Genomic DNA, 15,660 nt, shown 5'->3' with positions numbered 1-15,660 from the left:
TAGGATAACTTTGCTCGATAATCGTAGCCGTTGCTACTGGACGCGTCTCTATCTTATCGCAATCGTGACTCCTCCGATTGATTTATGGAATAAATCGTCTGCTCATCCTATTCTTATCAGTTTCTCGACCACGTGACCCCGCCGCGAGATAACCCGATAAGGCGCGAAGTTTCCAATCTGTGTATTCTATAGGTCTTTGATAAAATTTATCCTGATATATAAACATTTATTTTTCTTTAAACGCAGTTACTTTTATCTATTCAATAGATTTTTAAGATAGAAATTTTAAATATTGTTTATTTAAAAAGTGAACAACCATTAAACTTGATATTAAAACGTTTGTAAACAAGACTAGTGGTTGCTATACCCATTGCCTAAATCTTAAAAAATGTTTTTGGTAAATTTCTCTAAAAACGAATACCTTTTGGGAGCTGGATTGTTCAATTAAAATGTGCAGGCTTTTATTTCTAATCAATATGCAAACTAAAAAAGACATCTTTTAAGCTTTTGTCCGAAAATTAGGAAGCACCTATAATCATATTAACGTTTAGCTGTAGATTTTGGTTAGATTCCGGTAGAATCCTGTAGATTTTGGCTTGGTTCCGGTAGAATCTGGTAAATTTTAGTAGATTTCGATAGGATCCGGTATTTCTTGTAACCGCGATTCTTATGATATCAAAATATATTGCGCCGTTGGTAAACAGGGCGCAATTTCCGGTAAATGTGAATTTAAAATTTTCACTATTATTTTTTAACGCAATTTTCTTACAAAATGGCTGCGGTTGATGAAGTTACAAAAAAAATTCAGTCAACAAAAGTGGAAGACAGCTTTGAACTAAGTTTTCAAGGCAAAGGATTGAAATTAAATACAAAAGAAGATGGTAAGTTGCATAATCAAACTTTCGCGTTCACGTTATTTCACAATCGATTGAAAGGTTACCTAAACACTGAACCCTTAAACCCCACTCTATGAAATTCCGGGTCTCGTGGATGGTTTTATTGTGTTTATATCTGTCTTGGACCAATGATCATGTAAATGTAAAGTGTCTTGTTAAGAACCACAACCGCCTGGATAGCTTGTTTGGTAGAGCTCTGTTCAACTGACAAGTGTTCTGGTAGTCATGTGTTTGTGCCTGGGTGTCGACTCTTTTCGCACCAAGCTTTTTAGGCCCAAGTTTTTTCAGGCTCATTCTGCCCCATTTTAAGGCTCATTTGGCCTAAGTACCAGGCTTTTCTGCCCCATTTCTAATGTGAATAAATCGTAAATATGTTAGTCGTTACTCTATAACTATGGGGTATTGTTTAGTACAGTATTCAGTGCTTTCCACAGGCCATCTTACAGTCGCTCGCCAGGGCGCTTGAAATTCAAAATCAGAGTCCGGGGGGCGCTTGGTAGAGCTCTGTACAACTGACAGACTTCGCCCCAAATTGTGTGAGCTTATTTATGATCCTCGGTCAATTACATCATTATCTCTTTACCCACCTAAAGCCCCCCTAACGGCGGATCGTCATTGTAATGGAAAATCAATATTGGCCACTGAAAGCAGTCATACTTGTACCTGCAGTAAGATCATGCAGACGAGTGATGTAATTTTCATAAGTGTGTGATTTTATGGCAGTTTGTTGGCTTTGTTATCTAACACACTCATTGGTCCCTACGGTGTACACCTCCACAATGAAATCTCGGCCACTTACTGAGAAGACTGATGATGGGAACGCCGCAACCAGGTGAAATCCTCGTGGATATTGTGCATTCAGGCTTTTTCCGCTCCATTTTGTGAAAACGCCACACTGGAATTTCGGGAATTTCGCGTCGTGAAAACCCCCAGTTTGGGAAAAAAATTAATCGCAAAATTGGCTCAATTGGGAAAAATTATCGCATGTAAATAGTGTTTCTTATATTTCAAAGAAGCCGTTAACTGGAAAATAACCACTATTTTGATAACTTATTATTATGATTTTACAAAATATTATGAACATGTGTGATAAGTGCAGGTTTTTTAGTCTGAATTTGGGGATAAAGCCTGGCCTTTTTTGAGGTGCAAAAAATCGTGCGAAGCGCCGGATTTTAAGGAAAATAAGGAGTCTTAAATAATCATTAACATATTTTACAGTTTTTAAAACAATTCAAGGCAACAGATAATTTAATTATGCAATACTTTCTATTTTCTACACCGGATCAGGTTAACTTATATATTTTAAGGTTAAAAAAAAAACAATTTGTTTTGGAATTGGGAATTATTTTTTTTTCAATTGGGAAAAAAACAACCAGATTTGCATTGGGAATGGGGCCGAATTTCGGACCCGTGGCATAGGGCGGAAAAAGCCTGGCATTTCATGCATGATATGGTCAAAACATTTTTTCGACATATGTGCTTTAACAAATTGTCCTTGAATTAATTACGCATAACTGTAAATGTTTAGTTCAATTCTCAAACAAGCATTATTCAATTTGTAATCCGAAACACGCTTCCGAATTTTCATGCTAACGCGACATTAACAAATTCTAGCGTCAAATATACAGTGCCTTATCCTTTGTCACGGTGGACAGTTTGATTTTTGAGTGGAAAATCACCGAGATTTCACATGATTCGTCACTCCTCCGTCGCGCGAGAGCAAGATAATCTTAGCGGTGATTCTCGGGAATTTTGTGGTGATTCGCCGAGATTCACTGCAATTCACAGTGATCACAGTGCAGGGGTTTTTCAGCACTGTCTGCGCCTCCGGACAACGGAGGCACTCCCAAAGCAAACGGACCCGATCCCAAACCGAAATTATAAAAAAAAATCCCAATTTCCAAAAAAAAAAAAAAAAAAAAAAAATTTTTTTTTTTTTTTTTTTTTTTAAGAATGAAGTGTCTTATAACTTGTGTGACTAACCAGTGTTTGTTTTGGTCAAAAATATTTGCTATAAGGTTTTGACTGTTCAATTCTTATCACAGAGTGTAACTGTAACTGAAAAACAAAACTGCAGCAATTGAATTAACGTTGAACATGCCCAATATTGCGTCTGTTTACATGAAGAAGACAAAATAACCAAATAAAAACAAATTTATTTGTTAAACCACTGAATTATTTAAGCATGATTAATTCACAATTTTTTTCCAAATTAGCCGTTTCATCGAAGCAAAAATTCCCAAAATGACCAATTTTGTCGATAAAAAATTCCCAATTTGGTCAGACTCCTTTTCCCAAAATAGGCAGAAAAACCCCTGCAGTGGATATTGGTGACATAGGTGTTTTGCCAATTCATGCATTTAAACCGTATCATTAACTGTATACATACTGCTTTTCTTATGTGAACAGTTATCCGATAATCCAACATATAATTACAACATCACTTACGAAAAAATAATCTTAAACATTTATGACGACAAATATGTTTAGGAATTTCATAAACACAGCATATGCCTACGCCATTTTTCAGAAGTGTAAAGAGTACAGTGCATTATGAGACACATTTTTCATTGGAGGAGCGAATTTAAATTTAGATTAAATGCAATACGATGATGAACAATTAATTTTTTTATTGCGCCATACGCAGCATGTAAAACATGTGCTTCCCGAGGACTTTCTGCTAACGCCACAGGTAAAAATAAAAGTAAATATTTGTTAACAGTAACACTGCGTTAGCATCTAAATAATTTCTGGATTATCTCATTTATTTTTCTTACACATACTCAGTGCTCCAGCTAGGCCTTAATCGAAGGGCGCCGCGCCCTGCCCTCCCGAACCTCCGCCCTGCCCCCCGAATCTCCGCCCTGCCCCACCCCCCCCCCCCTAAAAAAAAAAAAAATTTTTTTTTTTTTTTTTACATATGATAATTCATAAATCTCTTATTTCATTGTAATAAGTTTAATCCTCATTGTAGACATTATATTTGAATGGTTTAATAATAATGGGAATAATACAATTATTTATAACATATAAATTAACATGCAATAGAAAGCATTCCAGAAACACTCGCGCGCTCGAACGTGCCCTTTTCACAAAATACTGCGCGTCGAAAGTGCCCTTTTCACAAAATACTGCGCGTCGAAAGTGCCCTTTTGACAAAAAAGCCCCCCTGCCCTTTTCAAATCCTAGCTGGAGCACTGCATACTGCTCTGATAGGGAATACATATAATAAACACTGACTTGCAAGTTTTTCACACCTTTATTGACATTACACAACACAGTGATTATTTTTGCTTTAATTTGTTACAGCCTGTGCCTTTTGAATTGGGAAAATTAGCGCGATAAACCGTGAAATTGGGAAAAATAGCGCGATAAACCATGACATTGGGAAAAATGAAGCATTATAAATAGGATTATAAGTAACAAAAGTGATATTGTTTTTAAGTGCATCATGTTCAGGGAGTTTTCTAGAAAAAGAGTCTGGTCAAATTGTTTGTTTTTTTAATCAATAAAAGTGGCAAGTTTGGGAATGATTTATGGACAAAAATGACTAAATTCAAGTTTGAAATTTGTTTTTTTTTTTTTTGAAGTTGGGCTTTTTTTGGGAAATTTTGGTCAGAATTTTGGGAAAAAACGTGTATTTTTGCGATTGGGAAGCAGCCGAAATTCGGCTGTAAATTTGAGCAAAAAAAATCACTGCAACAGATCAATACCAATTAGCTGTTGCAGGTGGTTTAACCTCTAAGCGATTAAAATTGGTAAACCAACGGATAGTGTAAAGCAATGAAGCTGTGATCCTTTCCATCTTTGTACCGGATTGCCGAATTTCAGATTTCCAGTTCGTGGAGTCATTTTTTTGCAAATTCCCAATGGGCCGAATATTTAATGTATCCTAGTTTTCGGAATGCATATTTCCGATTCCTACAGTGCTTTCCACTGGATTTTTGTCAGGCGCCCCGGGGCTGATAGGGGTGGTTTGGGAGGGGTGTCCCCTCCCGATGTTGATTAAAAAGAAAATTAACGTGTCAATTCACGTTCTGTGGTGCGTTATAAAAGAAAACAGCGTCAAAAGAAGTCATTTGGTGCGCTATGACTTCAAGAAAATCCCCCAGTCAATTAAAAAAAATTTTTTTTTTTTATATTGTTAAATTGTTTTAAAACTTTCCCGCACAGATAGTAAAATCCCGACTCAAACGATTCCCCAATACATCCGTTTCAACCCGACTTTATTACTGTATACTGACATCTTTTCAAGTTTCTATTTATTACCCGATAATCCCGTTTATTCCGTTTTTGTAAATCACTTTCTGGTAAATATTTACGATAAAAGCTCTCAATTATTTCTTGAACACAAACCTTGCCATTTTTCTATAGTATCAAATAAATTTTAAGTGACTTATTTATAGATTTGATGAAATATTGCCTCTAAACATGCCTCAATCCCCTGACGTGTTGTGTGCTTGTTAAAACGCTCAATACACACACAATGACGCGACGTTGTACATGCTGCATAATTTTCGCGCTCTTTTTATTTGAGAAAAAGATTCGACACAAAGTAAATTTGCACTGCTAATTTGAAGCAAGAACTTTTTAACGTTGCGGTAACATTTACATTTCGTTTCGGATTAAAAACGCGTTAACATCGACTTTCGGGAATGGGTTTCGGTTTACAAATTTAATTATTCCCATTTGAGATTTCAACAAATATTAACAGTTGCGTTATGAATTCAACGATAATTTGTTTAAACACGCATGAAATTCACGTTGTCCACGAGGATTACGGCCGGTTGCCATCATCAGTCTTCTAAGTATCGATTATCAGATGAAACGTTTACAAGTGTGCGTAATTAATTCAACGAAAATGTGTTAAAGCGCATTGCGTGTCAAATAAATGTAAAAAAAACGAGTGAATCAGTTCTATAAATGGACATGATGAAATATACATGTACTGGAATAAAATTGTTATCGCATAATTGTAACCTGGAGTTATTTGCACAATTTACTCGCTATAAGTAATTAATTGGTTACCACTTGCAATTAATTTCCAGGGCTCCCCCTGACCCAAAAATTTCTGTAGCCAACATTTTAGCCAAATGGATTTTTTGTAGCCAAATTTTTGAAACTGTAGCCAAAGTTTTAGCAAAGCATTCTGAACTGCCTGTTGTAAGTCTAGGCTACAGGGGTGTAAAAGAAGAAACTGCAAAAGGAAGCTTTAATATGTTTATTACTATAATCATCAGGGATCATATTTTCCCACAACATCAATCGGTCTGGATATAAATGGGGAAAAAGTATCCGAAAATTTATGTCCGAAATCATGACAAATTACGTTAAAATATATACCATTGATTTTGCCATTCATGAAGGTGGTATAATTAACGTACAAGTAAAATTCCCTTAGGCATTTTTGTTAAACGGAACATACGAGTTTTATCAACTGGTTTTATCATTTTTATTTCATTGTTGTTTTGTGTGCTGTTTTATCAGACTTTTTTTCATCGTTGTCAATATTCTTAAATCTGTGTAAGTCTATACCAAAATTTAAATCGTTGTCGGCTCTATGATAGCTTACAAACATGCACTGAACCAAACAAATGTCTGTGCGTAGGTTGGCTACTGACCATAACTCAACCAAATAATTAAGAAATAATTCCTGTACGGTAAAGTTTGTTGTCAAATAACCCACGGCCAATAGTTTAGATGCGTAGGGATTAAAGGGGCCTTTTCACAGATTTTGGCATTTTTTAACTTATTCATTAAATGCTTTATATCGATAAATGTAAACATTGGATCGTAAAAGCTCCAGTTAAAAAATCAAGAATAAAATTAAAAAAAGGAAAAGAACATTGCCCGGACCAGGTTTCGAACCAGTGACCCCTGGAGTCCTGCCAGAGTCCTGAAGTAAAAACGCTTTAGCCTACTGAGCTATTCCGCCAAGTACATATACTAAAAGTATTTTATACCTTATATAAGCAATCTTCGTAGTTTCACAAAATTTAACGACAAAAACAGAACTCTCCAAATTATTCAATCGTTTCGCGTTGCAACGCTTTATAATTTTTAGGTTTTAAAATCGTAAAAAGATGCATATAATGGCTATATTAGACCATGGTACATGTTCAGTATTACTGTTTCCTCACAAATATCATAACTAAAACGAAAATTTGCGAATCTGAAACAACTTTTTTAATTTTGTCAATTTACCAAAGCGTGAAAAGATCCCTTTAAATCACGAGAGCGAAGCATTTGAAACCACGCATCTAATTTTCCGGTCATGGGTTATTCAACAACAAACTATAAAGTACACGAATTATTTCGATTCTAACACGGTTTTACTAAAGATTTATACAATGAATTATTGAATATTCAGGGGTTTTTCAGCACTGTCTGCGCCTCCGGACAACGGAGGCACTCCCAAAGCAAACGGACCCGATCCCAAACCGAAATTATAAAAAAAAATCCCAATTTCCAAAAAAAAAAAAAAAAAAAAAAAAAATTTTTTTTTTTTTTTTTTTTTTAAGAATGAAGTGTCTTATAACTTGTGTGACTAACCAGTGTTTGTTTTGGTCAAAAATATTTGCTATAAGGTTTTGACTGTTCAATTCTTATCACAGAGTGTAACTGTAACTGAAAAACAAAACTGCAGCAATTGAATTAACGTTGAACATGCCCAATATTGCGTCTGTTTACATGAAGAAGACAAAATAACCAAATAAAAACAATTTTATTTGTTAAACCACTGAATTATTTAAGCATGATTAATTCACAATTTTTTTCCAAATTAGCCGTTTCATCGAAGCAAAAATTCCCAAAATGACCAATTTTGTCGATAAAAAATTCCCAATTTGGTCAGACTCCTTTTCCCAAAATAGGCAGAAAAACCCCTGATATTATTTTTCTTGTGTACTATTTTATGTGAAGTTCCGCACATAAAAATAACTTTCGGCTATTCTGTCGATCAGATCTGCGACTTTCATTCATAATTATATTACCGGAATATTACGCTGGTGGAAAATGTATTGGCATGTTTTGTTAAGTTACAGCGCGTGCCATTGTATGACTAAGTTGATAATTCGCTAACGGCTTTTACTCAAATTGATTGAAATCTGCAGCAATCTTTAATCAGATGTAATTGTTTATTTAAGCCGATAAGATCAACAGTTACACCATTGTTTTGTTTCACACCAGTCAGTTTCCTTTGTCTCGATATCCGGTTCTGACAGGTGTTAATGCAGACTGCGTATCCATTTTTTGGGTCAATAATACGGCGATGTATTGAAGCACAGTCTACAGCTGAAAGAGTTTACTATCTGGGATGGCATTTGTCAAGAAAATGATTGTTTGTCGAAAACGTCCGGCGAACGATTTTTTCTTTTGAACGATTTTTTTCCTGACAAAAATCGTTCGCCGGACGTTTTCGCTAAACGATTATTTTATTCGCCGAATTTGCTAAATTTTTGCCATTGGTGAATCTGGCGAACCGCAGCGGGAGCCCTGATTTCTCGAATTAATTATGAGTCATAGGTGACACTTGTACAGTAAAAAGGTGTGGTGATGATGACCGAAACCGTCTTTGATGTACTATTCTGTACTAGTTACCGGTTTTATATTACGTAAATGGTTTAACTTCTTGCTAATCAAGCTGCGATAAACTCTTACTTCGTGCCCGACGTCATTCAAAAATAATGGTCGATAGTTAACTCCGCCCTCATAAGCATTCGCGTAACCGATTGGAAGATGAACATCACAGTTTGACGACTGAAAAGTTACCTGATAAATCCTTGTCAGCATTTAAATGACTGTGTAATGTGGCTAGAACAATCAATATGCGCGTCTTATCAGTGGATTGTCCATTACCCCATGTGGTGTTTATGGCGATTACTTGTGAAAGTAGGTACCGCGTGCTCTTTTTAAACAGGGAATATTGATACACTGATAGAGAAACCTTGATTTTGTTTGACAATCTCCACTTTCTTTTACTTAAAAATACACTGATTGGAAAATTTCAAGCGCCCCGGGGACTCTGATTTGGAAATTCAAGCGCCCAGGCGAGGGATCGTTAAATGGCCTGTGGAAAGCCCTGTCCCATGTTCCCACTTCTTTTCATCCCGAAAAAAGGTGAATCACGGCGGTTCGCGCTGATTGCTTTACAGCGAGATACATCGTGCGAAGGTCCCCATTGAATCGCCGAGACATCACCCAAATTTTCTTGTTGCTCGGAATCACAGCGATTTGTCACGTTGCATCGATCGCGGAGATGCGAGGATCGTGGCAAAAATTAGGGGTTGCATAGTGTAGGAAAAAAATAGGAATAAGTTTCTTTAAAAAGTAGGAAAAAGAAGGAAAAAAATAGGAATATTCCGTAAATACACATGTACTAGGAATATTTAAAACACTTACCATTGGATTTCAATTCAATTTTACCAATAATTTCTGGTCACAGGCAACGGCACAGCTTGGGGACTTGTAAACTGGATGTGTGGCATCAACCTTAATTTTTTTTATTAATCAATCAATCCAGAATAACCTAACCTAAATGTGTTATGTTTAATATTAAGGTGTTAGGTTACATACATTGTATTAGGAAACTAGCATATTGGGTTACATACATAGTATAAGAAAGAAGCATATTTTGGGAAACATAGCAAATACACCAAGCTGGTTATTATCCTAGTATTCAACACATACATGGCTGTTTATATGTTAAATTTGGTTTTTATGCTCCCCCAAAATAATTTTGGGGGGAGCATATAGTCTCCGCTTCGTGTGTCTGTCCGTCCGTCCGTGCACAATTTTTGTCCGGGCTATTTCTCAGCAAGTAATGACCGGAATTCAATTAAACTTTATGGGAAGCTAAACTACCAAGAGGAGATGTGCATATTATCAGCCGGTTCTGGTCGGATGATTTTTCACAGAGTTATGGCCCTTTGAAATTTCCATTAACTGTACATATAGTGCAATTCTTGTCCGGGCTATTTCTCACTAACTAATGACTGGAATTCAATTAAACTTTATGGGAAGCTTCACTACCAAGAGAAGATGTGCATATTATCAGGGGGTTCTGGTCGGATGATTTTTCACAGAGTTATGGCCCTTTGAAATTTTCCATTAACTGTACGTGCAATTATTGTCCGGGCTATTTCTCAGCAACTAATGACCGTAATTCAATGAAACTTTATGGGAAGCTTCACTACCAAGAGGAGATGAGCATATTATCAGCCGGTTCTGGTCGGATGATTTTTCACAGAGTTATGGCCCTTTTAAATTTCCATTAACTGTACATATAGTGCAATTCTTGTCCGGGCTATTTCTCAGCAATTAATGACCGGAATTCAATGAAATTTATTGGGAAGCTTCACTACCAAGAGGAGATGTGCATATTATCAGCCGGTTCTGGTCGGATGATTTTTCACAGAGTTATGGTCCTTTCAAATTTTCCATTAACTGTACATATAGTGCAATTCTTGTCCGGGCTATTCCTCAGCAACAAATGACCGGAATTCAATGAAACTTTATGGGAAGCTTCACTACCAACAGGAGATGTGCATATTATCAGCCTGTTATGGTTGGATGATTTTTAGCAGAGTTATGGTCCTTTGAAATTTTCCATTGTACATATAGTGCAATACTTGTCCGAGCTATTTCTCAGCAATTTATCACGGGAATTCAATGAAACTTTATGGGAAGCTTCACTACCAACTGGAGATGTGCATATTATCAGCCGGTTATGGTCGGATGATTTTTCACAGAGTTATGGCCCTTTCAAATTTTTTATCAACTGTTCATATAGTGCAATTTTTGTCCGGGCTATTTCTCCCCCACTACTGACTGGACTTCAATGAAGCTTTATGGGAAGCTTAACTACCTTAAGGAGAGGCGCATGTTATTAGTGGGTTCTTGTTAGATGAGTTATGGCCCTTTGAAATTTTTAAGTTGCTAAACCATCCATTGTATTATTTTGTCCAAAGTTATGCCCCTCAAGACGTTTCCTTTAATCTGAATATATAGTGCAATATTGTGACAAAAAAAACCTTTGGGGAGCATCCCCCGTCTCTGACGGTTTCTTTTTCTTCTAGGCATTTTGTTAGTAGATTTTTATCGCATCATGCACAGCGAACATATCGCAAAAGAGTTGTTAGTAAAAGCGAAGACCAAGTCACCAAGGCATTGGATGCTTGTACATGTATGGTAATGAATAATCAGTGCCTTCCCCAGGAATTTGTTCAGGCGCCCCGGGGGTGGGTTCGGGAGGGGTGTCCCCTCCCGACGTTGATTTTTTTTTAATTTAACGTGTCAATTCACGTTCTGTGGTGCGTTATAACTCAAAGAAAAACAGCGTCAAAAGACGTCATTTGGTGCACTATGACTCTTCAAAAAAATCCCCTAGTCATTTAAAAATATTTTTTTTTATTGTTAAATTGTTTTAAAACTTTTCCGCACAAATAGTAAAATCCCGACTCGAACGATTCCCCAATACATCCGTTTTAACCCGACTCTATTACTGTATACTTACTATTTTTCAAGTTTCTATTTATTACCCGATAATCCCGTTTATTCCGTTTTTATCAATCTCTTTCTGGTAAATATTTACGATAAAAGCTTTCAGTTATTTCTTTAACACAAACCTTGCCATTTTTTAAGTGACTATTTATAGATTTGATGAAATATTGCCTCTGAATATGCGTCAATCCCCTGACCTGTTGTGTGCTTGTTAAAACGCTCAATACACGTCATTTGTATGCAATAGACGCGACGTTGTACATGCTGCATAATTTTCGCGCTCTTTTTAATTGAGAAAAAGATTCGACACAAAATAAATTTGCACTGCTTATTTGAAGCAAAAATATTTAACGTTGCGGTAACAGTTACATTCGGAAGTGTGTTTCGGATTAAAAACGCGTTAACATCGACTTACGGTAATGGGTTTCGGATTACAAATTTAATTATTCCCATTTGAGATTTCAACAAATATTAACCGTTGCGTTATAAATTCAACGATAATTTGTTTACACACTTTACGAGTCGAATAAATGTTTTGACGGAATTATGCATGAAATTCACGTTGTCCACGAGGATCACGGCGGGTTGCCATCATCAGTCTTCTCACTATCGATTATCGGACGAAACATTTACAAGTGTGCGTAATTAATTCAACGAAAATTTGTTAAAGCGCATTACGTGTCGAATAAATGTCAAAAAAACGAGGTGAATCAGTTCTATAAATGGACATGTTGAAATATACATGTTCTGGAATTAAATAAATTGTTATCACATAATTGTAACCGCTATAATAATTAATTGTTTACCACTTGCAATTAATTTCTCGTATTAATTATGAGTCATAGGTAACACTTGTTTACAGTAAAAAGGTGTGATGATGATGCCCGAAACCGTCTTTAATGTTGTGCACTGTACTAATTACCGGTTTTATATTACTCAAATGGTACAACTATTTGCTAATCAAGCTGCGATAAACTCTTATTTCATGCCCGACGTCAATCAAAAATAATGGTCGATAGTTAACCCCGCCCCCATAAGCATTCGCGTAACCGATTGGACGATGAACTTCACAGTTTGACGACTGGAAAGTTACCAGATACATCCTTGTCAGCATTTAAATGACCGTGTTATGTTAGAATAATCGATACGCGCGTCATGCTATTCTCTTATCAGTGGATTATCCATTACCCCATGTGGTGTTTATGGCGATTACTTGTGAAAGTAGGTACCGAGTGTTCTTTTAAAACAGGGAATATTGATACACTGATAGGGAAACCTTGATTTTTTTGGACAATCTCCACTTTCTTTTACTGAAGAATACACTGATCGGAAAATTTCAAGCGCCCCGGGGACTCTGATTTCGAAATTCAAGCGCCCCGGCTTAAATGGCCTGGGGAAGGCCCTGATAATAATGATGTTAACAATCTTTGTTTCTGTGTAAAAATAAACAAGGTTCAGTCATCTACTCAATTATAATTAACAACAAGTTATCTCATCATCTTAAATGCACACTTTGGGATGTAAATATGTGACGAGCCATGCAATTTTTCATCCAAATGGCAATGCTGGTCAAATTTGGTAGTTTGATATTTTCGTGAGTATAGATAAATACGAAATTTTTAACCAGGTTTTCCGAAGGAAAAAACTGGTTATTAGATTGGCGAATGCGGGCGGGCTGGCTGGCGGGTGGGCGGGCGGAACAAGCTTGTAATGTCCGAGCCATAACTGTGTCGTTCATTGTCAGATTTTTAAATCATATGGCACATTTGTTCACGATCATTGGACGGTTTGTTGCGCGAAAGAATTACGTCGATTTCTCCAAGGTCAAGGTCACACTTTGAGTTCAAAGGTCAAAAATGGCCATAAATGAGCTTGTCCGAGCCATAACTATGTCATTTATTGTCAGATTTTGAAATCATTTGGCACATTAGTTCACCATCATTTGACGGTGTGTCGCTCGAAAGAATTACGTCGATATCTCCAAGGTCAAGGTCACACCTTGAGTATAAAGGTCAAAAATGGCCATAAATGAGCTTGTCCGGGCCATATATATGTCATTCATTGTCAGATTTTAAAATCATTTGGCACATTTGTTCACCATCATTTGACGGTGTGTCGCGCAAAAGATATACGTAGATATCTTCAAGGTCAAGGTCACCACGACTAAAAATAGATTGATTTTGAAACAAGTGGGGTAACTGTGATGAACAATCAGTAGCAATGCACATTTTGAGTTGTAGTTGTTTCTTTTTATCAGACTTTTTTTAAATTGAAAACCTGGTTTTGTGACAATTTTGTCCCTTGTTTATTCATTAAAATGATCTTTAGTATGACTAGTATTAAGATACTAAAATTCAACATGTGATTTAAGCATTTTCTAAACAGTATGCACTGATCAGAACATCATTTGGACAAAAAGTTGTATAACCTGTCACATAGATGTATAGGTTTGGCACTATAATCTATATAAGTATAACACAAACATCGAAACTAAAATTATAAATAAATTGCATTAATTATGAAAAGCATTAGTTAATAAAACTGGTCCAGAGATTTTAATATACACAAGACAAACATATATTTTATGTACATACAGTACACTCCACGCGTTTTCCCCAATTTCCCTCCATACTCCGCGGGTTTCGACCTGGAGGGAGATTAAGAAAATCCCGCTATACGCGGCGTTTGCATGATTTTGGACGCGGCGGTTAACGATCGGCAAAACTGATAAGCCAACGCGGCGGCCCTCGGCGTTGGCAACGCGGGGGAAACTCCGCGTTTTACGAGATAACGATCAATTTAATTTTGTTTGACTTCCTGATTTTCAAATAAAATTACATTTATTACAAGTACATACATGTACATGTAGTATAATATTTACAATAAAAAAAAAACAACCAAGATAGATCGATCCCGACGTGGTTGTAGAAGTAGTTGTTGTATAGAAAACTCGTTGATTTACGACACACAAAACGTCGTCTTTTAACTAATACTTACCAATTAATATAAACACAGTTTGCAACATTGTTTTTATTTTGATAATTTAATCCAAAGTTTTCATGTTAGCAGGTGATTTTCTATACTGAACATGTATACAAATGACCAAGGACCCTAAAAATCTCGCAAATCTGTGTGAATTGACAGTTTGACGTAATCAAAGAAGAGCCGCTTCCTGTCTACAGGCATAACTTACTCAAGTAAACACGTTCAACGAATGCATAAGGAATGGTTTTAATTGCCGGAACAAAGTCAATTCTCTGCTCGCTAATGCATTGATTTTCTCTTTGTTTGTAGGTTATTCCATTGATTGCTAAAAGGTGGTAACTATTGAGTTGATAATTGCATTTAATATTCACAGTTGTATTCTTGTTGCGTCGACATTCTAAACAATGTTTACCAGTAATTATGGACCAAATCGGCAGAGTGACATTCACACATGTTAATCCCTTTTGTCAAAACACCGCAGACAGCAGTCTACACAATAGGTCAGTAGACAAGCTTTGCGTGTTTTCATAACGTCAAACACTTAAAATCCAGTTCCGCCCAGATGTCTTCTTTAATCAGTTTACTATACAATTAGTGTTAAAATAATTACTCTACTAAAATACCGTAACGATAAAGATTCGGCGTGTTCGATTTGAAATTATTTTAGAGGAAATATCAACTTTTTCGCGATATAATTTCGTTAATAAATACCAAAGAAACTTTTAACCGAAATCAACAAAATTCAATGTTCTCTGCGCTACAAAAATTGTATAAAAAAATCAATACACGCACGCTTTGCAGGAGTATACATTGTACCTTGACCTTGTACATTGCAGCATAATTTTCGCGCGCTTTTGTCGGGAAATATACATGACTGTATATTGGAAGCATTTGTAAACGTCGTGTTAACAATTATGTGTTATGATTTAAATATTAATTTGTCAAATGTATTATATTAGACTAATTCATATCGTAGACGTACCTGTGAATTAAAATACATAATTTTTATACGTATTAATTTTCTATACAATTATCTTTTTTATACATGTACTACAGTATTTAAACAATTTATTATAACAATGTTTTTATTTTTTGGCATGCCCAGTAGCACACTGCTAACGCGGCGTTGCGCGGCGATCACTGATAAGAACGGAAAGTGTCTGCATTTACCGACTAGCCTAAAGTAATACACGCCGCGGGAATTAGCGAACGCGGCGTAACGCCGAGCGTTTTAACGAGTTCACCTCGCTCTTCCAACGCCGCGTGAACACTCGCTAGC

The 15,660-nt window shown here is 36.2% G+C and overlaps 1 protein-coding gene across 1 annotated transcript in view; it reads left to right on the top strand.

Moving 5' to 3' along the window:
- Positions 1-685: 685 nt before the first annotated feature.
- Positions 686-15,660, top strand: part of LOC127879591 (ran GTPase-activating protein 1-like) — a 47,837-nt gene continuing 32,862 nt past the window's right edge. Inside the window, exon 1 of the mRNA XM_052426543.1 lies at positions 686-881. Coding sequence (XP_052282503.1) covers positions 773-881 — 109 coding nt within the window. The 5' untranslated portion in view covers positions 686-772. The remainder of the gene's footprint in view (positions 882-15,660) is intronic.

This window comes from Dreissena polymorpha, chromosome 4 (genome assembly GCF_020536995.1).
Source record: "Dreissena polymorpha isolate Duluth1 chromosome 4, UMN_Dpol_1.0, whole genome shotgun sequence".
NCBI classification, from domain to species: Eukaryota; Metazoa; Mollusca; class Bivalvia; order Myida; family Dreissenidae; genus Dreissena; species Dreissena polymorpha.
The sequence above is the reverse complement of the archived record's forward strand: the minus strand, read 5'-3'. Positions and strand labels throughout refer to the sequence as shown.